The sequence below is a fragment of the Podarcis melisellensis genome, assembly GCF_964234715.1.
Source record: "Podarcis melisellensis genome assembly, chromosome: 3".
Classification (NCBI taxonomy): Eukaryota; Metazoa; Chordata; class Lepidosauria; order Squamata; family Lacertidae; genus Podarcis; species Podarcis melisellensis.
In genome coordinates this window covers 83,223,753-83,249,646 of record NC_138530.1, presented here as the reverse complement: position 1 = coordinate 83,249,646, position 25,894 = coordinate 83,223,753, and the positions used below count along the sequence as shown (strand labels likewise).

General features: G+C 40.6%; 1 protein-coding gene across 5 annotated transcripts in view; it reads right to left on the bottom strand.

Annotated features, from left to right (window-relative positions):
• The window catches only part of COL12A1 (collagen type XII alpha 1 chain), a 123,093-nt gene that overhangs the window by 77,426 nt on the left and 19,773 nt on the right, over positions 1-25,894 (bottom strand). For all 5 annotated transcript variants that reach the window (XM_081904779.1, XM_081904782.1, XM_081904781.1 and 2 more), the window contains exons 4-15: positions 25,442-25,585; positions 24,764-24,820; positions 22,944-23,207; positions 21,782-21,946; positions 21,278-21,451; positions 20,876-21,166; positions 19,221-19,823; positions 18,183-18,458; positions 16,868-17,140; positions 15,841-16,113; positions 2,231-2,500; positions 606-872 (exon numbers count right to left, since the gene is read on the bottom strand). In XM_081904779.1, coding sequence (XP_081760905.1) covers positions 606-872; positions 2,231-2,500; positions 15,841-16,113; positions 16,868-17,140; positions 18,183-18,458; positions 19,221-19,823; positions 20,876-21,166; positions 21,278-21,451; positions 21,782-21,946; positions 22,944-23,207; positions 24,764-24,820; positions 25,442-25,585 — 3,057 coding nt within the window. The remainder of the gene's footprint in view (positions 1-605; positions 873-2,230; positions 2,501-15,840; positions 16,114-16,867; positions 17,141-18,182; positions 18,459-19,220; positions 19,824-20,875; positions 21,167-21,277; positions 21,452-21,781; positions 21,947-22,943; positions 23,208-24,763; positions 24,821-25,441; positions 25,586-25,894) is intronic.

The following is a 25,894-nucleotide window of genomic DNA, read 5'->3' as shown; positions in this document are numbered from 1 at the left end:
GAAAGCTTTGAGCACCACTAAAACTCCATACAAAACAGTTAGAAATCCAAGTAGGTAATTTCTAATTGCTACACGGTCAAGCAGCTTCCCATACTGCTAAACAAGGCATGCAGGAAGCAGCACTTTAAAAAGAGGTATAAAGCTGCTTGAAAATGTGTGCCAAAAGAATCCCATATAAATTCCCTGTTTGCTCTTTGTGCCACTTTGCTAATCTCCCTTTCTGTCACTGGGCTTAACCAAGAATTAACACAGAGATCAGCAGAATCCTTGTGTGGTTTGCAGGAGACAAGCGGCTTATACCACATCTGACGAGGCTGGCCCTCCCATGTCACCTTGGGAGCAGATAGGGAGCATGTTTAAAAATAGCTAGAATATTGTAAACACACACATAGATGACAAAATATGACATCTTAAACTAACATTTACAGTCTTTGGCAGCCTTGCTAATGCTCATACAGGGTGAGTCCTTTAAAAGAAGCTCTGTGGATACAGAGTACACATGTTGCATGGGGCCTCTTTTAAAAGACTCAACTGTACATGTTGCAGGAATGAATTTACACACACACACCCCTCTCTACATTCATGCAGTGTAGAAATCAATGTACCTGTTGTTCCTTCGCCTTGTCTGTGTTTTCCTTCACCAGTTTTATACATTGGAATGACAGAGATGTCGTAAGTAGTCAGTGGCTGGAGCCGTTTCAGGACGGTGGTGGTGGAGGAAGGCGGCACTTTTGCGACCATTTGTCTTCCTCCTCTACGGGGCCGGTAAACTACACGGTAGCTGACAACTTTTCCAGGTGCAGGCTGCCAGGTAACTCTCATGGTGGTCTCTTTCTCTTCATCCACTCTCACGGTCCTAGAGCTAGGAGACACTTTTCAGTGTAAAATAAAATGAAAGCAAACATATTGGGGTGGGTTGTTTTTGTTTTTGGTGAAATTTAACTTGACATATAAACTGCTGCTACAACCCTCTGTAATAGTGAGACTCTTAACCTTAGGGTTGTGGGTTCAAGCCCTACATTGGACAAAAGATTCTTGCATTGCAGGGGACTGGACTAATTGACCTTTGTTGTCCCTTCCAACTCTACAATGCTATGATTCTATGCCATGCTTCTATACTATCTCCCCATGTGAAAGTTGGTAAATATCCCTTTTAAGAGCAAAAATTTCTCAAATTTGGGAAATGTGCTCTCAGTATTTAGAAAATCCAACGGCTCCTCCATATTTGCATTTGGCTCTGGAAAGACCAGGCCTTCTTGGCTTCTCACAACCACAGACTCTTCACCCATATATAATTAAAATGCTGCAGCAATGGCTCTCAGTGCTTTGAACAAACAGTTCCAGGTTCACACAGGGTATACTGTTTCCCTGCAACTTTGGAATTTCTGCTTTTATGCCACACTAAACACTGTTTCCCATTTCCTGTTGGTTCATTCAGCACAATAAAAGAAGCCATAGCAGGTGGCTCTATTAATTACTACAGCACTACTGAGCAAGTAAACTCCTCCTGGATGACTTTAATGTTTGATGGTGCAGCAGCAAAGTTGGCACAAGCTTGAACTTTCCAACCCATAGCTTCTGGCATAGGATGAATGGAAGCAAGCAAAAGGAACAATTCTCTGCTGTCATGAATACAAGGACTGTCTGATAAAAGAAGCGGGTAGCCCACCTACACTCCATCTGCTAATCTCATTGAACTATGCCCACAACCAAACCTCAGTTCAAGTTTTAAGACAAAAATCTATGGAAACACTTCTGAGGCGCTAATGTCCTTTTCGACGAATCCTTGAATTGGAACTCAACTAGGCAACATGGATTGCTTCATATTCCAAACTTGGGTGCAAATTCTCCAGGATTCAGAATTATATTATAACTAATAATTAGGTATTTAAGAACTAAATAGATAGGGCGCAATTCCAGCAGGCACTGCCTTTTTTAATCCTAGTATGGTCCCTACCAATATTAGGTGCGTTGAGTAACATCACTATTGCAAACTTACCTGTACAATGCGCATGCTCTATTTCTCTTCCCACATGCTTTCACCAAAATCTGCTCTGGGGGTTTGGGGGAACCCAACAGCACAGATTGGGAGATGCAGAGTGCAAGGAGGACATCTCCTTGCATGTCTTCTGGCACTACACTAGATATTTCCCATTAACATTAAATTATAAATTATAAGAAAATGAGAAGTTTTGAATCGTTGTTACCAGTGATTCTATATTCTATCTACCTTCAGTTGTAGCTTCTCCCTCTAAAGGAGCTCCTTCTCCACTTCTGTAAGAAGCCAAGACTGAAATTTTATATCTGGTCTCAGGCTGAAGGTTTTCCAGTACAGTGTTTATTACATTTCCAGGAACGGTTTTCTCTCCAGACTGATCATCATAAAGTGATTTCCATATAATTCTGTACTGATTAACTGATCCTGGAGCTGCTGTCCATGACACTCCAATAGTAGTATCAGTTATGTCTCTGGTTACCAAGTCACGAGGGGAGCCACGTTCTGCAAGGGAGAAATGCAAGAAATGTAGATTAAAATGCAGTAAATAAATGCTGCAATAAACCAAGAACAGTAAAGGCCATGAAATAAAACACAGCAAAACTAATGCATATTAAATTCATTCATTAAGAAGTTGAATTCCAGGTGCCTGAAGTCAAGAGAAAACTTTTGCACACACTAAATGAATATACATAATGTAATTTAGCTATACATTGGGCCAAAGTCCATTTTAACTACTTTCCTGATCTCAAAGCAGTTTTACTTCAAAATGTGGGTGTAAATCTAGTGACTCTCTCAGATACCGCAATAAATTATTGTTCTGAAATAAAACATACAAACTGTCTGAATTACAAATAATTTGGCGCATCTCTATTATGAAGATCATAGACTTTGAAACTCCATTGCCATTTTCAAAAATAGCAGATAGTTCAGTTCACATTGGGTGGTATCAAATAAACAACAACAATTATTCTATTATTTATACCCCGCCAACCTGGCTGGGTTTCCCCAGCTGCTCTGGGAGGCCTCCAGCACATGCAAAAACAAAGTAAGATGTCAAACATTAAAAACTTCCTGATACAAGGCTGACTTCAGATGTCTATTAAAAGTTGTGTATATGTTTTGTGAGTGGACGTCTCCCCTGCAGATCCCAATACATCCTCAAAATCTGTTCCAGGTGGTCTGCAGTGGGGAGGAGCATATGGGGAAGTCCTGTTACACTAACAGAAATCCAATCCACTGATGTAAGGGCAGAATTGGATACAATCCATTTTATTTTAATTTTTACTAAACCTGACTGTGCGAACCTGCTGTCAGTTATGGGGATAGCTACTTATTACCATTGGCCATTTCCTATGCTTCACTTCCAACAAGGGCAGATGTAGGGCTGTGTGTGAGTGATGTGCACGCACTGGGCACTGAGTTGAGGGGACATTGGGGACATCTTCTCAAAGCCCAGTAAGCAAGGTGCTGGGGCTTTGGGAAAGAGGACTGAGGCTCTGACAGGGTCCCAGAGTCCTCCCAACTCCTTCACAAAGCCTAGTTAGTGCTTTTCCAGCTTTGCCTGACTACAACCCCAGGAGAACAACCTTCCTGGAGGAGTGAAAGGTGCTGGATTTCAAAAGAAACACACAATTTTATTTTATTTTTAACTTTGTTCTGTAAAGCTTCAGCTCTCAAAATATGGCTTTTTCATTCATTCAAAAAAATGACTTCAATCCAAATGGAAAAATATGGAAAAATTGTGTTGATATAATGTACAGATGTCTCAAAATAAATGGCTTTTCTTTCCATATTTTAATGTAATATGAATACATAGGCCACTTTACATTGGCTACTTTACTTCAAGCCTCTGCCATAGTGTGCCTTCAGGATTAAACTATCTGCAGTTATAATAATATTTCAACAATTAACTATGGAAATCTGGATGACTACATCTATACACTGGACATACTGCAAAAATAATTGTATGTTTGAAACAATTGTCACCTGAACTAGGATATGTACCATTAGATAGAAGAAGTGATTTATTTCCAATGAAGTATAATATATGTCAATGATAATAATAATAATAATAATTCAGGAGTCATAGGATGTTCTGTGGTTTTAAAAATACCATGTTTTTCTTGAATGAACTATTACTGTGAGTTTCCAAGAAAGCCACAAGGGCTAAGTGGAAAATGCTGACCTCAGATAACTGGGAACTGCTGGTCAGACACCTTTCCTAAGAAAGTTGACTTGCTTTTCAAGTCAAATAATACATTTAGGAAAAACATATTGAATAGCAGCCTGATGCTAAACACATTTTACATGGAAATAAATATCCCCCTAAATTCCAACTAATTAAAACCTGTGGCATTGTGCAACAGGACTTCCCCCATCTCCTCCCCTGAACACAGTCCCAAATTTGCTCCTGGGGGCAGGGACACAGTGTGGGGAGGGTCAGGGGGTATAGTCCCTACCTCTGGGGGTCTCTGGGCCCCAGAGCCTGGCCCATCTTTTTTCCCCATTCATCATAACTCCCAACCGCTTCACCTATGCTTCTGACATTTTGCAGGTTACTTTTCTAGGGGCACTTCTATGGTGCACATTGGCTAGGACTTGATGGAAACTGGAGTCCAACAACATAAGGCAGGTCACATATTCCCCACCCTGAAGTACATCATTTTCTATCCATAAAACCACAGGAAGGGAAGTAAATCTCTTTTAATCTTCCACCAGAAAAAGAACAACTTCAAAGGTACCTATCAAAAAATAATACAAAATCCTGGATCTATTTCTCTGTAACTTGGCAAGTTTCTGCCCAAGGGGTACTGCTGTGGTGTGCATTATTTACACATACAAAATGCCCATAAAACAAGAATGGGGAGGGTAAATGAATCTTTTTTTAACTATCTCAAAACTGTAATGGTTGATCCTTGCAGTTAAGACTACAGAAGCCATCATTCCGAAATGTGACAGGATCCAGCACTTCAAAAGAGGCCAGTGTGTCTGCAAATTTTATTCAATTCTGCCAAAAAAATAAAAAGTTTTTTTTAAAAAAATGTTCTTTAAATAAAAGCAAAGGTCCAACATAAAATTCCCTGAACCTATTTGTCTCTGCTTTAGCTGACTTTCTCCAATCAGGAGGGATTATGCCTGTAAATTTCAACCAATTCTGTCAAAATGGAAAAAAGCCTGTAGCCTTTCTTTCAATTCCCCATAGGAGTGAATGGTAGCAGCATGAAGTTTTGATTTTCCAAACTGGGATTCAGTTGCAGATCATCAGCTAAACTAAATCTAGCAGCTTTATGAAACACCAGCTTGAGGTCTGAACCAAGTCTTGTGGTCAGCACACACTAATGTATTCACCAGTATTCTTTTCTTCTGAAGGGTTCTTATTCCTTAGAAACATGCCAGATGTTTCCATCCTCACCATTAGTGTCCCAAGGAAATCTGAGATGCACTGTGAGACTGAGGCAAAGACATATCAGAATTTGCGCCAGAATGAGATAGTTCAGTTATAGGCAGGCATCAACCACTGAGAGCATATTACATTGATTCTGAAGCAGTTCCAGTGGATCCCAGTTATATTCCCATATGTGAAGATCATCAAATGAGGGTCTGCTCTCACTACCACAACCTTCAGAGGTGAACTTGGCAAATATGAGGAACAGGGCTGTTTAAGTTGCACAACATATTGTTTTGAAGGCAAACTTACAATGTTTTATAAAGCTCACTCTTTCGTTGTTTTTGTTTCGTTTTACAAAGATCACAAAAACCTTTCTGTTTCAGGGGACTTTTGATCCACCTGACTGGTTTTCTCCCATTATGTTGTTGATTTTCAGGCTTAGACACAATGGTGTCAGTTCACTGCAGAATAGAATTCACTAGTACAATGACTTCCTTCCTCACCACCACCACCCCCAGTCTTCTCTGGAGGTCCACTGAGGCAAAATTGCCATGGGGAGGGGTCTATCTTGGCTGAAACATTAGCGTATACTTTTGAAAAATAGATAAGTGATAGAATTTACAAGCATTATCAACATGAAAAGCTATTCCATTGTGATGCAGGCAAAAAGGCCAAGACCTACTATTAGCATTGAGTCAATGTGCCAAATCACTCCAGGAGCAGTCAAAGTCTCCATCATTCATGCAACTAGAAATCATTAACATTTCATCTGTGTCACAGCATGGGTACATTAAAATATGGAAAATATTTGAAGCACTTCATAAAGGCCTGGCTGCAGCTAGATGCAAATGTTTCCAAAATTCCATATCCACTGTTTCCACCTTACCCAGCCACAAACCATAACTTTCTTTAAGTAGTTTCCCTATTCTAGGTTAACATCTTCCTATCACTAGATGGGCAGTATCTGTATCTATACAAGCCTCAGAAACTACAGAAAGTTACAAGTGAATCTTCTAACAGGGCTTCCTCTGTTCTCCTTGCACAACTCCATGCATCTTCTCCCAGAGATTGTTCTCTTACTATGTACATTCCATACATTTAAAGTACACCCCCCAAAGAATCCTTGAAACAGTAGTTTACCCCTCACAGAGCTGCAATTCTCAGCACCCTTACCAAACCACAGTTCCCAGGATGCGAGTGCTTTTAATGTGTTTTAAATGTATGGTTTGTAGTATGCGGCCAGTATCCCCTCCAGTCCAACCTGGCTCACACTTCCCTTTCATTCAAGGCACAATCCTTGAGAGTAAGCCACATTAAATATAGTGGGATTTACGGTATGTCTGAGTAGACATGCCTAGGAATTGGACTGCCAATCTCCATATGAACATCATTTCTGGCAACAGCACAAAATAGGGTCATTGGAATGAATTGGGCAAATGAATTTACTGCAAATCCGTTTTTATATATTAGCTTCCCTGACACTGCAGCCTGTAACTGGCTAACATGGAAATCAATGAAGATGACTAACTTAAGTCTATTAATTTCAGTTCGGCAAATGCAAAGCTTTGTCTTGGTGAACCTGCTTCAACCACAAATGCAATGATCAACGTTATCTCCTACGCAGGACTGTAACAAGACAAGGAGGAACTGTATACCTGGTGCCTCTGGCTGATGCCCTCAATCTAGGAACAAGGAAGTTAAAATAGAAAGGGAAATGGAGTAGCCACAAGAAGCTATGGGGGAAAGGAAGGAGCATTACAACATTGATTCCTAGCACTGGCAAATGGATAGGAGGCACTATGCCTTCTGGTCCAAGCAAACTGCTTGCTGGAAAGGTGCCAGGAAGGATGTTCTGCATCCTCTGGAAACAATGTGTATCTTTCATGGTGAGTAGAGGCTGCCTATAATACATAATTTGTGGAATTAAGACAGAAGAGAAGTCTGGTCCAGAACCTCAATTTATTCATTATCATTCTGCTGGCTGGGATCATTTAGGTTACATGGAAATGCCTCCATTTCCTTACCACATAAAATTCCAGCAGTTATGCAACGTGCCTTTCTATTCTAGAGGCATTTGTAAGAAGCCAGTAACACTTTTATTGCAGAATGGATCACTTCCTCTAGGCCGATTTGTTTTTTCCTAGAAATATGGCATTCCCACAGAAAGGACAAGTGACGTGATTGTTTGACAACTGGCAAAAGTCTCTTGAAAATGTCAGAATCCAAAAAACTAAGTATGCAAAATTTAAATAATGCATGAGACAGCACTAAATCTCCTCAGCAGAAACAGAGTCTCTTTGTGTGGTGCAAGCCCTTTGCGACTCAAAACATGTACGTAACGTTCCTATGTTATGCTAAAAACTTCATTGTAAAGAAATGTCACTTGTGCTGGTACCAATTCAATCTGTAGGAGGTCCACAATCTCTAGAACATTTTTAATTAACTGTTAGAATATCAATAGAATAGAGAATATCTAGAGATTGATAACTCTCTACAATTAAAAAGGCATGCTGCAAAAAAATCTGTAACTAAAACATAAAATATGATGAGCTCTTTTGCAAAAGAGTAAGTCTTTGAGCGTTGCAGTTCTCAGAGATTGAAAACATGAGTGCTGTTTCCTTCAGCATTGGAGGTATAAATCATTATTCAGTTTTATGGGGGGAAAGGAAAAATTATCCAATATTTACAGAGAGATGCATTGGACTCTTATAACTTTGTTAAACTAAGTTTTGTAACCTCAGAAGGCTAAATGCATTTGCAAAAGGTAGGCTACATCATCTCCTGGAATAAACTGGCCCAAAACACATCAACATTTACCTACAAAAACTACACTGTGCATTAATTTCAATTCAAAACATAATGCAGTTGTTCACAAAACAAGTATAAAATGTTTGAGTGCTTGTTCTGATGACTTGCTTTTAATGACATGGAGTACTTTAAATGGTAAATTGGTTCCTCTGCTTTGATCAGTTATTATGAGACCCTGATATCCAATATTTGTAATATCTTTAAGACAATGCTGGGATATTATTTTCAGACATAGGTCAGTTGTCAATTTTTCAAAGAATGGTTATGCAAATTACAGTTAATAGTATAGTTTCTGTCAGAAGTTTTTGTCCCAAAATTGCAGTAATAATAATAATAATCTTATATTCTGTTTAAATTAATCTATTTAACAGATATAGTATAGAGCATGTTCTTGTCATTTGACATTAATACCTCAAGGCAAACAAGTTAGCTCTTGCCAGAACTGCTCTTACCACCTCCTCTCCATGGGAAAAACAGATTAGAAAAACAGTAGCTCTCAGAAAAAGTTGATTGTTAGCCATCTACTGGGTTTCCATTCTTTACAATTGCTGTGTTTATCATTATGTTTTATTTCTAGTGTATGACCCATGGTTTTGGCTCAGGCTATGAAAAAAAGGGGGGAAATGGAAAACTCCAAGGGGGGTTGGGGCATAGGAAGGAGAATGATGAGGTGAAATATTCCAATTCATTTTTTAAGCTAACTATGCCAAAATGTGAAATTGATCCAGCACCAACAATTGCAAGGAAAAGCAGTAAGTAGCTTTGTAGAATATGGTATTATATGGCAGTGCATCTGCCATATAATAACAGCAATACTATGTTCCATTTCAGGATGAAATCTTAGTATTGGTTACATGAAGGATGTGTGTCAGGTACAATGTAGTCCTCTGGTGGACCACTGGCCAATTTCTGGTAGACCAGGGTTTCTCAAATTTGGGTCTCCAGGTGTTTTTGGACTACAGCACCCATCATTCCTAGCTAGCAGGACCAGTGGTTAAGGATGATGGGAATTGTAGTCCAAGAACAGCTGGAGACCCAACTTTGGGAAACCCTGTGGTAGAGCTTCTAGCTAGCACCTGCTGGTTACTGGGATTTCTGCAAAGTGTGTTGAACTCTATGAACTTTAATCTGATTTCCAACATGAGGCATCCCTTACGTTAGTGGTTTTCATCCAGTGTGCCATTGCACCCTGGGGTGCCTTTAATGATGGTCAGAGGTGCAGCAGGCAAAACTGACCTCTGTCCCTCTTTCTTTCCTTTTCTTTCTTTCTTTCTTTCTTTCTTTCTTTCTTTCTTTCTTTCTTTCTTTCTTTCTTTTTCTTTCCCTCCCTCCTCTGATGCCCTCTTGCATCTCTGCCTCCCAAAGGCTTACACAGCTGTTGGTTGCAGCAGCCCAGGCTACAAGCTCCCCAGGTGAATAGGTGGTGAGTAGGTAGTGCTTCCCAGGCCCCTGTGGGGCAGTGTGAGGAGGCACCTCTCTTTGGGGCAGTGGGGGCAGCTCAGAGACCAGGGGCAGCAGCAGCTGTCCATAGGGCTCCCAAGGGGAGAGGAGAGGAGGCTGAGGGAACACTCCACAAGGGAGAGTTTCAAAAAAGGGTGAGAGGCTGCCAGCTCTTCAGGCAAGGGGTGACATAACTGGGCTCCGGAGCCCCACTGGGGTGCCGCAAAAAGAATGTAGTTGGTCAAGGGAGCCACAGACTCAAAAAGTTAGAAAACCTCTGCATTACGTTATTAAGCAAGAATGTACACTCAGGATCACTTAACATAGTTATGCCTTAACTATTAACAGACCCTGAGAACACACTCTTTATACATTTTAAACACATTACAGTGGTACCTCGGGTTACATACGCTTCAGGGTTACTCTGCTAACCCAGAAATAGTACCTCAGGTTAAGAACTTTGCTTCTGGATGAGAACAGAAATCGTGCTCCGGCGGCACGGCAGTAGCAGGAGGCCCCATTAGTTAAAGTGGTGTTTCAGGTTAAGAACAGTTTCAGGTTAAGTACGGACCTCCAGAACGAATTAAGTACTTAACCAGAGGTACCACTGTACTTTTAGCAGCTTCTAACTCCCAGACAGTGAGCAGCTTCCAGGAAACAGAATATTCTTAGGGTGGGGAACAAAGTTATATTAGGGTCTAGGTGGGTAGACAAAGAATGCAGACATACACACCAAGTCCCATACTATGGGGTGAATTTAGAAGCGCTATAAAGTAAGTTTGTGTGTGACTCTGTGGGGTCAGTACAGAGATCTAAAAGTTCATCTGCTGTAACATGGATCACTCTTACAAAGTTATGCATCGTTTGTCCATGAAGCCAGACTGCCAGGGACACCATTTCAGGTTTCAATAGTGAAGAGTTTTCAGTGTTGGGAAAGACAAGATGCATAGCTAGTTAGGAACATAAGCAACTAGATAGCTAGAAATGTGACGTTGCGCAACAATGGCCTCTGGGCAGTTACGGCATTCCAAGCAGTCACCTTCCATTAAACTAAACTTTATGTTAAATGAATTATGGCAGTGGGAGGTGTCCAACCAACCAATTCCATTAGCACACAAACTTCTGACTACACACTGGATCATCCAAACAGAAATCCTTGCACTAACAGAACTGGTTCACTGAATACCACCCAGTGTTTTCCACCAGTTGGGCTTGAGCCACTTTCAGATGGGCCTCAGTGGCACAGCCCACAAAGTGTCTCCTCATAGGCCTTGCCTGGCCTCTAGCCATGTCATAGCTTTCCAGCTGGACAAATGCCAGTGCCAACAACTCCTTGCTTGCTAAGAAAAGATGACTGAGAGACAGTTAAGTCTGATGGGAGGAGGAAAAAAGGCCACGGCAGGTATTGAAGGAAAATTAAACCACGAAAGGCTAATATTTATTAATAACGACTAATTAAGCAAGCGAAGTGGAGTTATAAAGGAAGGTGATAAGACTCTGCATCTCTTATTCATGGGCTGGACATTTCCAGATCACCATCTGAAAAAAGGAACTGCATTGTCAAAAAAAAAAGAGAACAAGAGGACAAACTTGCATAAATCTGCACATACTAATGAGTATAGAAATAAACCTAGAAATAATTGCAAACACAATACATCTCACCATGGTAGGGAAGATTGTGCCTTGGCGATTTGTGTACCTGCTCAGTCCACAGTCCAGTCCAGCTGATGGGCAGCTTTATGGTACTTTACCTCCCTTCTTATGGCTCTTTCTCTAAACCAGAATTGGAATGGACAGTCCTTTAAACAGAAGACTGTCTTCTGAAAAGTAGGACATGTGTCCATCCCACTTACAAGTTTCCATTAAGTTATCAAGCTAGGAGTAACCTCTATCTTTTCTTATGTTTTTTCTTATCACTAAGGGTTTTTTAATTAGCCCTTTGTGAAAATCCACCCTATTCTAGTACTTTTTTGCTTTCCACCCCTTGTTCTTTCAAGACCATCCTTATACTGTAACTTGGTGTTCTCTCACACACAATAAGCCTACAAGTCTTTCATCCCACCCATTGAAGGCAGCTTGCTCTAAGAGTATACAGGATGGGCTGGGGAGAAAACTATCTCTATTTCTGTGCTGTTAATTGTAATCATCATGCCCAGTTCAAAACGTCGCCACGTCTCCTCTGGCACTCCAATTTAATCATATATATTTTTTGACATTTTGTTTTTTATGTGCTCAGCCAGAGCTCTGTTCACTTTCATCATAAAACAATCCAGAAGCAAAAACTTCTCAAGAGCTCCAAAAATTCAGCTACAACATGTTTGCATAGCTTTCTTATCCAGCTGAAGAATAAACACATTCCAGAGGATGAACATTCTAAAAACTATTCATATAAATTATAGAAGTCATCATCATCTGCCACCGAAAGAGGCAAGCGGGATTTCCAAGTTATATTTCGATAATGGAGAAGTTCGCACAACACGTGATATTTAAGTCTGGTAGATGGAAGCCAGGCCATCTACAGACCCAAATATATGTAGGCTGTATACTTCATTATGCCTTATCAATAAAGCTGAATAGTTATGTTAAACATGCATATAAACAGAGATTTAAAAAATTGGAGGATTGGAGGGAGAAGGGAGGGTTTTGATTAGAGTCATATTAATGTTTATATTAAAAAGTTAACTTGTAGCAGCTGGGGGTTTGTTTATTTTAATCAGTATTTAGGGAATAAATTATTAGGGCATCAAGGATGTTTTTTATGCATTCCCTTGAGTTCTTGGCCTGACTTTTCTGTTTAAATCAGTGTGTTATTTTAATCGGATTTCTTTGTTTGATAATTTAGTGGGATTGTTTTATTGTGTGTTTTAAAAGAGCTACTCCCAGAAAAGAAAATTGAAAATTATGCACCCTAGACATGGCATGGTGCATGTGCAAAGGCCTCTTAGGATTCCAACTTATGAATATATTAGGAGTAAATAAGTTTGTTCACTACCTTCTTTGATATGGGGGTGGGGGGAGGAGTCTGGAAATAAAACTCAGTTTTATATGGCCTGGGATGTGCTTCCTTGTTTCATTGTATTGTGCTTGAATCTTTTGACATGTTCTGTCAGATTTTTATTGGCACTCTTAATCCCTCAATAATACAAAGTTTATCCTTATTTCTTGATACTGTACTGCTGCAATTCCTGCTTCTCTGCATTCCTCTCCCTGGTTGGTGGGTGGGGGGCATGTGGAAGCATCTGTAGGGGAGTGTCTGCATAGCAGTTCACCCCATAAAATGGGATTGTAAGAAACAGCCATTCATAAGCAGTGCATAGTTAAACTATGGCATTCACCCAGAAGAAGTAGTGATAGCCACCAACTGAATGCTTTTAAAGGAGGATTAGGCAAATTCTTGGAGGATAAGGCTATGAACAGCTGCTAGCTATGATGGGTATGTTCTACCTCCATTGTAGAAGGAAGCACTGCTTGCTAGGAAACACAAGTAGGGAGAGAGCTGTTGCACTCAGGTCCTGCTTGTGGGCTTCCTGTATACATATGGTTGGCCATTATTAAAGGAGGAGGATGGGTTACATGGGCCTTTGGCTTGATCCAGCTGTATGTAAAGAATTGCATAATCTTTACTATGTAAATGGCCGCACTCCTGTGCGAGATAGTGAGAACCCAAGAACTTCTGAAGAGGAGCCAGCTGTCTGGTGTTGCCTGCTTCCCAGAGGGATGCCTGAACTATTCTTCTCTCCTTGCAGGATTGGAGCCCTTGCTGAACAATCCCTCCTGCTCCACCCCCAGCTGAACTGGGTCATCTAGCTGGGTTGATGACATAAAAGCCAGGCTGCAGTGGGGGCTGGCACACCATTGGCAGGGGTGAAATCAGCAGGGGGGACCACAAAGGGAAGCTTCCTGTTGCCTTGGCAGGCAATTCTGCTGAAGCGTTGGTGGATCTGTATAATGGAGAAATGATCAGGGCGGTGGACACAATTGCTCCTTAGCACCCCCTCTCACAGGGTAGAGGCAAATCAGCCCCCTGGTTCTCTAGGGAGTTGATAACAATGAAACATGTGAGGCAGTGACTACAGCGAAGTTGGCGGAAAACTCAGGGTAGGTACGACCAGGGCTTTTTTAAAGCTGGAACTCACTGGAACTCAATTCTGGCCCCTCTCAGGTGGGCACCATTGCCATTCTATGAGAATAAGGGAAGTATTCATGGTGAGTTCCGGGACCTCTTTTTCTAGAAAAATAGCACGGGATACGACGAAGACAAGCTAGAGCCTCTTCGAAGACCTACTCTGCAGCATTGTGAGCAGTAACAAATAAAAAATAAAAAATCTCTCAACCCTCCAGAGCATATTTGGGAAAGGCGTAGGGCATGCATAGTGGGAGAAGGGGTGGAAACATCATTTTGCAACCACGTGTACATTTTTGTCAGCATTATTTGGTTGGAGAAGTGCATCACAAAATTTGGACAAGTGTGAATTTCGAAGGATGGATGCGTTTTGGTTTTCCTGTTGTTTCAGAACATGTGAATTTGATAGATTTATCTCTAAATGCAAACTGAATTAAATTTCTCCCCCATCCCTAGTGGGGATACAAAGAGAGATAGGATATTGCTCATGATTTCTGATGGAATAAAAAAATAATACTTGTATAAATACAGTGGTACCTCAGGTTACAGACACTTCAGGTTACAGACTCCGCTAATCCAAAAATAGTATCTCAGGTTAAGAAATTTGCTTCAGGATGAGAACAGAAATCACGCCACGGTGGTGCAGCGGCAGCGGGAGGCCCCATTAGCTAAAGTGGTACCTCAGGTTAAGAACAGTTTCAGGTTAAGAACAGACCTCCAGAACAAATTAAGTTCTTAACCCAAGGTACCCCTGTAGCCTGGAAAATGTCTGGGATCACTATGGGATAGCACTGTAATAAACCGCTTCTCTTTGCACACCAGGCTATATCCTTCACAAGCAGAAACATTGCATTCTGAAAGGGAGCTGCAAACAAAGCCTCCCTCTTGCTGGCTAGGATCACGGAGGATAAGGTTCTAACTCGCTTAACCAATCTATGGCACACTTCTGATTTGAAAAGCTCCATATGTTTTGTTTTGTTTTTAAAATTCTGACATGATTAATGTGCCCATGCACTACCTTGACATTGCGCATATCATTAGCAATGAAAATATTATCACTGAGAACTCACATCCTGTGTGGTAACCTGCTGCATCCCACAGTATAATGATTCATTATCATTTTATTTCTGACACCTTACTAACAAAACCAAAAACCTACACAGATTCACAGTGCCACTGCAAAGCTGTGTTGGCAAACAGCAGAAGCAAAGAGAAATAAAGTGGTTCATTATGTTGCACAATGACAAGCAGAGCCACACACCCTGCTCCACACACACACACACCCCACTGTGGGGTAAGCATGGCAATATAAACATAGGAAACTGCCTTTATGTCTTAGCATGGTTTCCTCTAGCCCAACCTTGTACACTCTGTCTGGCAGCCCCCGGCCAGGTTTATCCATTTCTCCTCCAGGCCTTTTAGAGGACTCATGCATACAACAGCCAGGGGGAGATGAAAGGGACCCTTATACATCTAAAACACACTCTGTTACTTAGCTATGGCCCATTCCCCACAACTGTACCCCTCCTTTTCCCCAGAAACATAGCCTTGCCTTGGAAAAAGACCCAGGACCGATTCACAATCAGTGGAAGAATCATATATCCAAACAGTGAAATGCTAAGAATGTGTCCAATATCAATACAGTCGTACCTTGGAAGTCAAATGAAATCTGTTCTATAAGTCCATTCGACTTCCAAAATGTTCGGAAACCAAAGCACAGCTTTTGATTGGCTACAGGAAGCTCCTGCAGCCAATCGGAAGCCACGGAAGCCCCATCAGACATTCAGGTTCCAATGAACGTTCGCAAACCGAAACACTTCCGGGTTTGTGGCGTTCAGAAGCCAAAACGTCTGAGTACCAGGGGGTTCGGGATCCAAGGTGTCTTTCAGTCATATGTCTACATTAATGGTTATACAAAGAAAGGTGGCAGAGAAACAACTGAAAATGACTATGGCAAAAAAAATAAAAATAAAATCCTAGGTCTCCACATGTCATAATCCAAGAGGGATATCTGTTCACAAGTGTATCTTCAGTACCAACTACCAGCATCAGCAGCAAGGTATGTGATTCAGCTGTTTTTACCTTCAAGAGTGACTCCTTGTCCAGGAAGAGCATCGCCTGCTCCAGATGCATACAACGCAGCCACAGACAAATCGTATCTTGTTCCTGGCTCCAGGTCTCTGAGAACTGTACTGGTGGTAGTTCCGCTTACGGTCACTTCCTTAGTTTCACCTCCTGTTGCTGGAGTATATGTCACAAAGTATCGCTGTACTTTGCCAGGTGCTGGACTCCAAGATAATCTCAATGAGGATGTCGTAGCATCAGAAACCTTCAAGTCTCTTGGTCTTCCCAAAACTGCACATGTTTAAAAAAAGAAGAACATTAGAAACAGACATAGAACTTCCTTGCAATAATAATTAGCTATCTTTAAGGTCTCCTGTGAAATATCTGTGATGTAAACTATTAATCACAACTAACATTTAGGAAAGCAGTCAATCGACACAGGGTAGCATTTAAATATGGCAGCCAAGTCAGGACAACAACCTCCTGAAGCAGCCTGATAATGCAAGGTGTCACTTTTTAGCTGAGTGAAAGCAGAGCAATATGTGCATTTCTGACAGGAGTGAAATGCAAATGAAACTGAATGAAATCTGAGAGATGGGAGAAAATGTGGCTCATACGGCTAGACAGGGATGGGGAACCTGTGGGCCTCCAGATGTTCACAAATCCCATCAGCCCCAGAAAGCATGGTCCACGTCAAAGATCATGGGAGTTGGGAATCCAAACAAACCTGGAGGACTACAGATTCCCCACACCTGCCCTAGACAAAGAACATAGTCGGTTGAGGCTTTGCTGCCGTGATAAGAATTGCTAGACACACTCTTTTTTCTATGCAGGGGGGTCAGCTTCAGCCCACTTCACACACTGAAGTTTTAAATACAATGGTCTAATATATACCAAGTGCCAAAACACCCTGAATCACAAAGATACATGCACAAGGGAGCCAGCTGGGTTTATTATTGCTTCCTATCATATTTAAATGTCACAGCAACTCTTCTGCTGTTGAGTTTTGTGTGGAGTCCCAAAAACCATTACATTGATGGCTTACCTTCCTCAGTTTTTCCATGTCCATTCAGTGGCTTTCCAGCCCCAGACTGGTACTCAGCAGTAACAGAGACTTCATATCTTGTATCTGGTTTCAGATTCTGTAGTGTCGTTGCTCTTTCATTTGCTGGGACTGTCACTTGTCTTCTCTCACCACCAGCGACTGGCCTGTAAGCAAGCCTGTATCTGAGAACACTGCCTGGAGCAGGTGACCACCCAACCTTGAAACTATCCGTTGTCTCATCTGTTACTTTTAAGTTTCGTGGTGATCCCCTGACTATAAAAGAAATATAAAATATAAAAGCACAAATGAAATGGTTTTATCTGGTTGTTTTTATTGTTTTTCATAAAATTTTATCTGTTTTGGTTTTTATGATTTTTACTTATATTTTATTGCTGTTTTGCTGGTTAGATTTAATATTTTGCTGGTTAGATTTAATGTTTTGCTGGTTAGATATGCTGCTTTCCTATTAAAACAATGCTCAAAGCAGATTACACAACACAAAGCAACAAAAATGTAACACACAACATTTTTTATATTAGCTGCTTTGAACACCAGTGGAAAGGTAGGGTCCAAATTTTACCAATAAATTTAATTTTAAATCAGATTATCTCATTGGGTGAGGGGGATAGTACTATATTAAGTTATGCCTTTCAACCAGAACTGGGATACAGAGGATTCTGCACATACTGTTCCTTGACATCATTTGATATTCCACCCAAAAAATAGCACAATAAAACCACTACTTTCTACATCAATAGTATTATCAAATAGTATTATCAATATGTAGGAGGAATGAGAAAGAAAGGGCATTGGCAGGAAAGTGGGATTTCCCATAAATATGAAATTTAATCCATTTGAAGTGCTGAAAAATCAGCTTCAATATGGAGTTATCCGTCTTTGTTCTACCACCTCAGGAACACCAAATTGGTTTGTGATACAGAACTTTCCAAATAAGAAAGATACAATGTATAGCCTCTCTCTAGAAAACACAGGGAAGTGGACCCAAGAAACTCAAATGACCAAAGGGTTTTAATGTTAGATTAGTAAATACACCTTGCAGCCTTGTACCTTTTCTCATTTACCAATGGTAAATATCTTGGTATGTTCCTCATATACAGTTCTGCCTTAGACAGACGTTATCTGAACACAATACATACTGATTCATATTCAACCATGGCTACTTGGTGTGTGCCAAAGCCTAGAGCTAATTTTGGTGGGGCAGGGGCAGCAAACACATCTCTATGGTAACACATACATAGGGCCCCTATCTTGATTTTCAGGAAGGAGAATTGATGCAGGACAATAGGAACAATACCTTCTAAAGTTGTTTCTTCCCCATTCAAAGGAGGTCCATCGCCATCTTCATATTCTGCAATCACACTGACGGTGTATGTGGTTTGTGGTAGTAAATTGGTAAGAACTGTACTAGTAAGCGGAGCTGGTACAGAAACAAAGTATTCGTCTTCTCCAATAGCCACCTTGTACTTGACAAGGTAAGATAAAACACCAGGTCCTGCTGGAGACCAGCTCGTTTTGAAGCTGTTAGATGTCACTTCTGAAAACTTCAGATCCCTTGCTCCCAAGTGAATTGCTGAAAAAAAGCACATAGTGAATAAATGAAGGCTTTAGAAAATCTCTTTTCAATTTCCAGTAAGGTGTATAAACACAATTGGTTGCTATATATACAGAAACATCTTGATTTAACAGGCTGTTACAGAGGAACCTGTGGCCTCCATATGTTTCTGGATAATCACTCCCATGATTCCTCTTAATTGGCCATGACAGGTGTGGCTGATGGAAACTACAGCCAAACACTTAGAAACCCACAGGTTCCCCACTCCTAGCCTAAAAGCCTACTGGGGGAGGGGGCAGAGCTGGGGAGAGGATAAAGCTATCATTGGCTAGCCATGAGGGCTATGCTTTGCATCCACAGCTGGAGGCTATAATGCTTCTGAATAAGTGGAATTGAGAGTATGGAGTGATGTGCTATGCATAAGGGGAGTGTGATTGTTGAGTTGGGTGTGTGTGGTTTTGTGTACATTGTTAATTATCACGATTGCATTATAGAGGGCACTTCTGCAATATACATGGGATTCTCTAATGATATTTTGATGCTGTATTTTTACTTTTCTGCATGATTTCCTTTAATGGTTCTTATTTTACTAGCATTGTTTTGAGATATTTATCATTGCATAATTATGTTTCACTAAATTAGTAGTATCAGTGTCTAGTTCAGAATTAGTACTGTGTTTTCTATATTCAGTTTTAGAGTTTTCTGTTTAAACTTGCATACCATTTCATATTTCACCAACCAATATTAAATTAAAAATTCTGCACAGCAAGAGCGACTCACCTTTCTTCCTAATTGCCTCAAGTTCCTGTTCAATTCGTAAGCAGATAGCCCGTGTAAGCTCAAACGATATCCTTTGAAAAGCATCAAAATCTTCCACTGTGTACACATGGGTTTCTGTAGGCTCTGAAGCAATTGCTTCCAACTCTGATCGTACTGCATCTTTAACACCAACTGCAAATATTTCTACATCTGAATTTCTTAGTCTGTCAGCAGGATCTTTAAAGGCATCTGACGATTTCCCATCAGTAATAAGAATCATGACCCTTGGGACATTTGGTCTTGCGCCTCTGCTTTGAACAAAGACTTTCTCCCTTACAAAGGTCATTGCTTTGCCTGTGTTTGTAGATCCACCTCTGTAGGGGAAGGTGTTAATAGCATGAAGTACATCTTCAATTCTAGTGTATCTGTTCAAAGTGAATTCTGTATGAGGATCCCTGCTGTACTGAACAAGGCTGATTTGGACTTTGGCTGGCGAAACATCAAAGCTTTTAACCAGCACTTCCAAAAATGCTCTTACTTTAACAAAATTGGCGATGCCAATACTGTAGGAGCCATCAACCAGAAGCACAATATCAGCTTTTATATCCACGCCTTCTGAGCATTCTGTGTAAAGGAAAGGGGGACGGGGGGAGAACACTTAGTATTTTTATATATATTTAGCACTTCAGAGTGTTCAAAGCATTACATATCACCATCATGAATTATTCCTATATTTCAGGGGTGGTGATGAGGCAGAGAGACAGCAGCTTGTCTCTTGTGTTCACAGGGGTGGCAAGATTCGAAGAGAGATTCACATTCTCTTAGCTACTATGCTAACTACATGAGCTCCGATATCACCTACTAAATAGGCAGTCATACAGCTTTGGGGGGGGTGTACACTTTGGGGTAGAGATTCCTGGTATGAATAATAGTCTAGTACATAGGCTTTATTTCCCATGCCATTTCTGCAACAAGTTAGATGATGGCAAACAGAAGTTAGATTTCTAATATTCCATGGTGGGGAAGCCGAGAGGCTGAACTGGTCCAGGATCTGCTAAATCCCAAGCCAGCACCACTCCCATCAGTTGACAGCATCAGGCCCAACCATATCTTATTAGGCATTGAGAGCCAGTGTGGTGTTGTGGTTAAGAGCGATAGACTCGCAATCTGGGGAACTGGGTTCGCATCTCCACTCCTCCACATGCAGCTGCTGGGTGAACTTGGGCCAGTCACACTTCTTTGAAGTCTCTCAGCCCCACTCACCTCACAGAGTGTTTGTTGTGGGGGAGGAAGGGAAAGGAGAATGTTAGCCGCTTTGAGACTCCTTCGGGTAGTGATAAAGTGGGATATCAAACTCTCTCTCTCTCTCTGATATCATGTAAAATATGTACGCAGCAGTAAGTCCTATTGTTGAGTGGAACTTATGCTTAGGTAAGTATGTATAGGATATGAACCTTTGTCCTCCATTTATTTCTCTCTGTGCATTTTAGATAAAGTAATAGAAGCCCATTTTTTTGCCTTGCAACAGCAGTCCCCAAAGCTTTTCTAAAATACAGTTAAAAAGAAAAATATGAAATTATATTTTATGTCTTTTACATCAACTATCTTTTCCCAAGAATGCTTTGTTTTTATGCAATTCAAACACGATTCTGCAATCTTAGTAGCCAATAACTTACCCACTTGAACTTTTACTGCCTGAGTTTTTTCCATAATAGTCACTGCCTCACTGGGAGTCAGTCCTTTCATTGCATACACATTGATTTGGTATTCAGTGTCTGGTGAAAGGTCTTTTACATTAAAAGCAGTAGTCTGAGGTCCTACGCTCAATGAATGTTGCTTGGCACCAGCTATCATTGGAATGAGGTCCACCTTGTAGCCAGTTATTTCACTGGGAGATGGATGCCAAGTGATTCTAATGGATCTTGATGAGACTTGCGTAGCTACCAGGTTTGAGGCAGGCTCTATAGCTGAAAAAAATAAAAACAAAGATCCAGTTGGATCTCAAGAACAAGGAGATGAAATGCTTGATTATGTACACAAGTAGTCTAGTTCTTGTGAAACTTTAAAATGTCCCTTACCTTCTTCTCCACTGACCAGTTCACCCAATTGTTCATCAACACCTGAGCACACCTGCGAGATTATTTCATTCTGTATATTCACAATGCCATCAAAGTTGGCCACATTAAAAACATGAGTCAGTGAGGGCTGAGAGGCAATTAACTTCAGCTCTTTGGCGACCGCAGCTTTGATTCCTTCAAAAGAAGAAAGTAACAATATGTGAATATGTTTGCCAGTGATACACCAATGCTCCAGATAGCATTTTACCTACCCAGGCCCCAACATCACCAGCTAATGTTGAGTGTCCTCCACAATATGAGATTCAGAGGGCCTTTTCAGCAGAGAACCCCACTCCTGGTTGTGGGACAACCTCCCTAGAGAGCTACACATAGTGACTTCTTTTATATCCTTTAATTGGCAGGCATACATTTTTCCAAACTATTCCCCAGGTCTTTTAACACAATTTTAATATAATTCCATAATATTTGTACTAATACTTTAATTGTTGCAGAAATCTGACATACCCAAAGAAAACACTTCAACTCCTATGCCCTGAAGTTCTCTTGCAGGGATTTCTACTTCATCTTGAGATTTTCCGTCGGTTATGACGATTGCCACTTTAGGAAAGCCTTTTCTTGCTCCAGCAGATTCAATGAATGTATTCTTAATCAGATAATCTATTGCTTCTCCTGAAATTTGGAAAAATGGGTTGTGATTTTAAAATCCACAGATGTTCCAAGTTTAGATGAAATTCAAAATTTGTAAAATCAAGAAGGCAGCACAATCAATGAAGAAAAATTATAAGCTCTTGAAACTCATCCATGTTTTCAGCTCTGTGTCCAGCCCAAAATGACAAGGCAAACTGAGTTGATTCTGATGAGGTTTTCATATGTCCACATTGGATTGCACTATTAATGATGCATCTTGAGCTGGATCAGAGTCCCTAAAGCTCTGTGACACTGCATTTTGCTGTAAAATTAAAGCAATCACTGCATTTGTTTTAAAAAACTGACTAGGGAAACACCCTGAATGTGGAGGAAGTGTAGAGTGCAGTGCATGGGTAGAGAGGTCACGGCATATTTTCATGTTGAAGGGCAAGTCCTGGTTTTAATCAAAGTGATTATTTCTCCAGGGCACTCAAACCACAATAATTTGGGGGAGGAGTGTTAGCATCCTTTCTGTTTTCTAACAAAATTTAAAATAAACACTACAATAAAATTGTTTTCATTCTTCTGTTTTTCTACACTCACACAAGTGATTTCTATTTTACCCACCTACCAAATGATAATGGGAGAACCACTGCAGCTATCATTATGATAATTCTCAGGCTTCATCCCCTCAGGAGGGGAAACTATGCCTACCAACTGTCTCTAATTCTGGCAGAAAAAAGAAAAAATGTAGTTTTTAAAATAACAAAATATATTTTAAGGGTTCCCTGCACACAAAAAAACCTGGTTGGGTCTGCCTATCGCTTGGCAGATCTATTGCCTGCAATTTTCATCCATCAGTTTCTAGATTCCTCTTATAGTCAATTGGAGGGAATGTGAGCTTCAGATTAACAAGTCAAATTAGAAAAACAATGAGCGCATCCAAAACAGATCAGGCTGCTTTCCAACATTACTGATACAAGGTGAATTTTGAGAATGGTGCACATCCCTGATTACTATAATATTTAAAAGTCCATACCTGTCATTGTATTGCCTCCTTTGTATGGTATTCCTTTTATTGCCTCAATGAGATCTCTCTTTTTGAAATACTGATTTAAGTTGAACTCAGTCCTTGTATCAGAGCTGTACTGAACTATTCCAACTCTTGTCTTATCTTCTCCAATATCAAAGGCCGACACAAGGGTAACGATGAAATCCAAGATGTATTTAAAGTTATTTCTGCCCACACTCCAAGAGCCATCCACAAGAAAAACTAGATCTGTAACAGCACTGAGGGAACATCCTGAAATATAATTTTATCAAAATTAATGACCATTGCCATACACCCACATAAGTAATGTAGCATACGTAATGCACTACAAAGAAATATGAGGCAATTTTCATTGACTCCTGCACCACCTCCCACACTGACTAGAAGGGATAGATTTTCAGAGGAAGAATCCACATATTTCCTCTCCTTCCACAAGCAGGAGATTCCATAAGTGAAACTCCACCCACAGGATCTCTGGATCCAACCTATAATATGTATACAGCCCCTTACTATACAGGCAATATATGACTAAAAATAAAATTGTTTGTTGGCACTTCACAGTTAGAATCAGATTCTTGTTCATTTATAGCAGGCATCCCCAAACTCGGCCCTCCAGCTGTTTTAGGACTACAACTCCCATCATCCCTAGCTAACAGGACCAGTGGTCAGGGATGATGAGAACTGTAGTCCCAAAACAGCTGGAGGGCCGAGTTTGGGGATGCCTGATTTACAGCAACCGTAATGAAGTCCTCTGTGTGGAATGTTAGTATCCAAAATGCATATGTAAAGAGTTAATGGCAAGAGCAGTAGAACTCTATGAAATCATACACTCTGTGGCAGTTATGGCAGTTGGTACAGTTATGGCAGTTAGTAGGAGCAATCTTAACAGTCAGAGCAGCAGGTATGAACTGTTCTGCTGCTGTCTGCCTCAGAGTTAGTCTGTAACAGTTTAATCCAGTGATGGCCAAATTTGGCCCTCCAGCTGTTTTGGGACTACAATTCCCATCATCCCTGACCACTGCTCTTGTTAGCTAGGGATGATGGGAGTTGTAGTCCCAAAACAGCTGGAGGGCCAAGTTTGGCCATCACTGGTTTAATCTATATAAAATGTTTTAGCAACTTAAGTATCACCCATCTGCATTGTGTATTTTAATCTGCAACTGCAACTACACTAAGTAAAAGTTACGTGTTATTTGAACGTAAATACTCTTTTTATTTAAAGAGAGTGTCTTGTGTAGTTTTTATAGGAGGGGGAAAGAGAATTAATTTAAAGGTTCAAACGACCCAGGACTGTCTTCCGCATACTCTGCAAACGGGAACTAGAGTCTAATTCCCACACTCTGAACCAAAATTTAAATGGTTGGAAAGCTTGAGGAATAAAACAAAAGCTGATAGCTCACCAGGCTAAATTCAATTTTGTCCATAAATGGAGAAAGGAAGATCAAAAGAGAAAAGGAAAATGGAGAGTTTAAGAGTTTAAGGAAACAAAAACTTGCAAAAATAAGTAAGCAAGCAAGCAAACCAACAAATAAATAAATAAATAAATAAATGTTTTCCTCCTTAGCTACCAGACCTAGCAGTCAGCACAAGGAGTGATACAGACTAGTGTCTGTAATACAGTGATTGGGACAGGGTGCAACTAAACACTCTTTTCCCTGTCCAGTAGACATACTTATTGAGAAAAGGGAAAGGAAGAATTTGCACAGCTCAATGGGCAACTGGTGGTGCTGATTTAGAAAGAACTGTCTCATGTTCCTAATATCATTTTAAGTGATTTTAAATCACTTTAAATGGGCAAAGTCACTTACTCTGTAACCGAACTTCTTCGATTTTCTTTTCTGTTGTTACTAAACCACCTGTTTGAACTGGAACAACAAAATAACATAGGATTAAGAAGTATCCCATATCGCTGATAAACTGTCAGAATCTAAGGATGTGCTGGGAGAGTATGTAAATAGGGCCAAAAAACATTTGGGCTTCTCCAGTGATTCACATCCCATTATTCTCCTTCAAATTCAGAACAGATGGGGGCACATTTACTACAAAAGTCAACATGTGGAGAAAGCCTAGCAAAGTCATACCAAGGGTGGGTTCAGCCAACATACTGATAACCCCATTTATCTGATAACCTCATTGCAAGTGACAGTTTTCTTGCATGCCTTCAGGTTTTTGAAATATTATTTTGGAAGTGGGGGGAATGATGGATGCTTCAGGTGAATGCTGCTCATTACATGACAGAAGCATATGGGGACAGGAAACTGTGCCCAAATAATACCAGGGTCATAGAACCATAGAACTGTAGAGCTGGAAGGACTCAAGGGGCATCAAGTCTAACTCCTTGCAATGCAGGTATCTCAGCTAAAGCATCGATGACAGATGGCCATCCAACCTCTGCTTAAAAAGCTCCAAGGAAGGAGAGTCCACTACCTCCCGAGGGAGACCTTTGTGACTCTCTGGATAAATCTAAATCAATAATGCAAACTTACTTGTAAGTTGTCCAGAGACAGATATGCTCTCTTCTCTGTCATCATATGAACTTATCGTTACAACGTATTCAGTATCAGGTGTAAGGTCTGTTAATAAAGTTTGGGTAGCGCTATGTGCTAGGGTAAATTCTCTAGTAGGTCCATCTGCAACACAATATATGTAGAACAATAAACACATCATAGTTGCAAAGTTTCATTCAAAACAATAAAAGAGAGCTTTTACCTATTTAACAATGAAAGAAATGTAGAAACTTCACGGTCACTTCTTTTCCTGAAATAGGTATAGTAGAATGTCCATAGTACAGTGGCCCAGCAGAAAGTGGCTGAATTGCACTGATATCAGAGTGTGGCCATAGGGGCAAAGCTGTCATGGCCCTTCTGCCTACTACCCAGCTACTCTAATGGCAGTTACCCCTGCCACGTTCTATCGCATTCAGCAGGGTTTCCCAAACT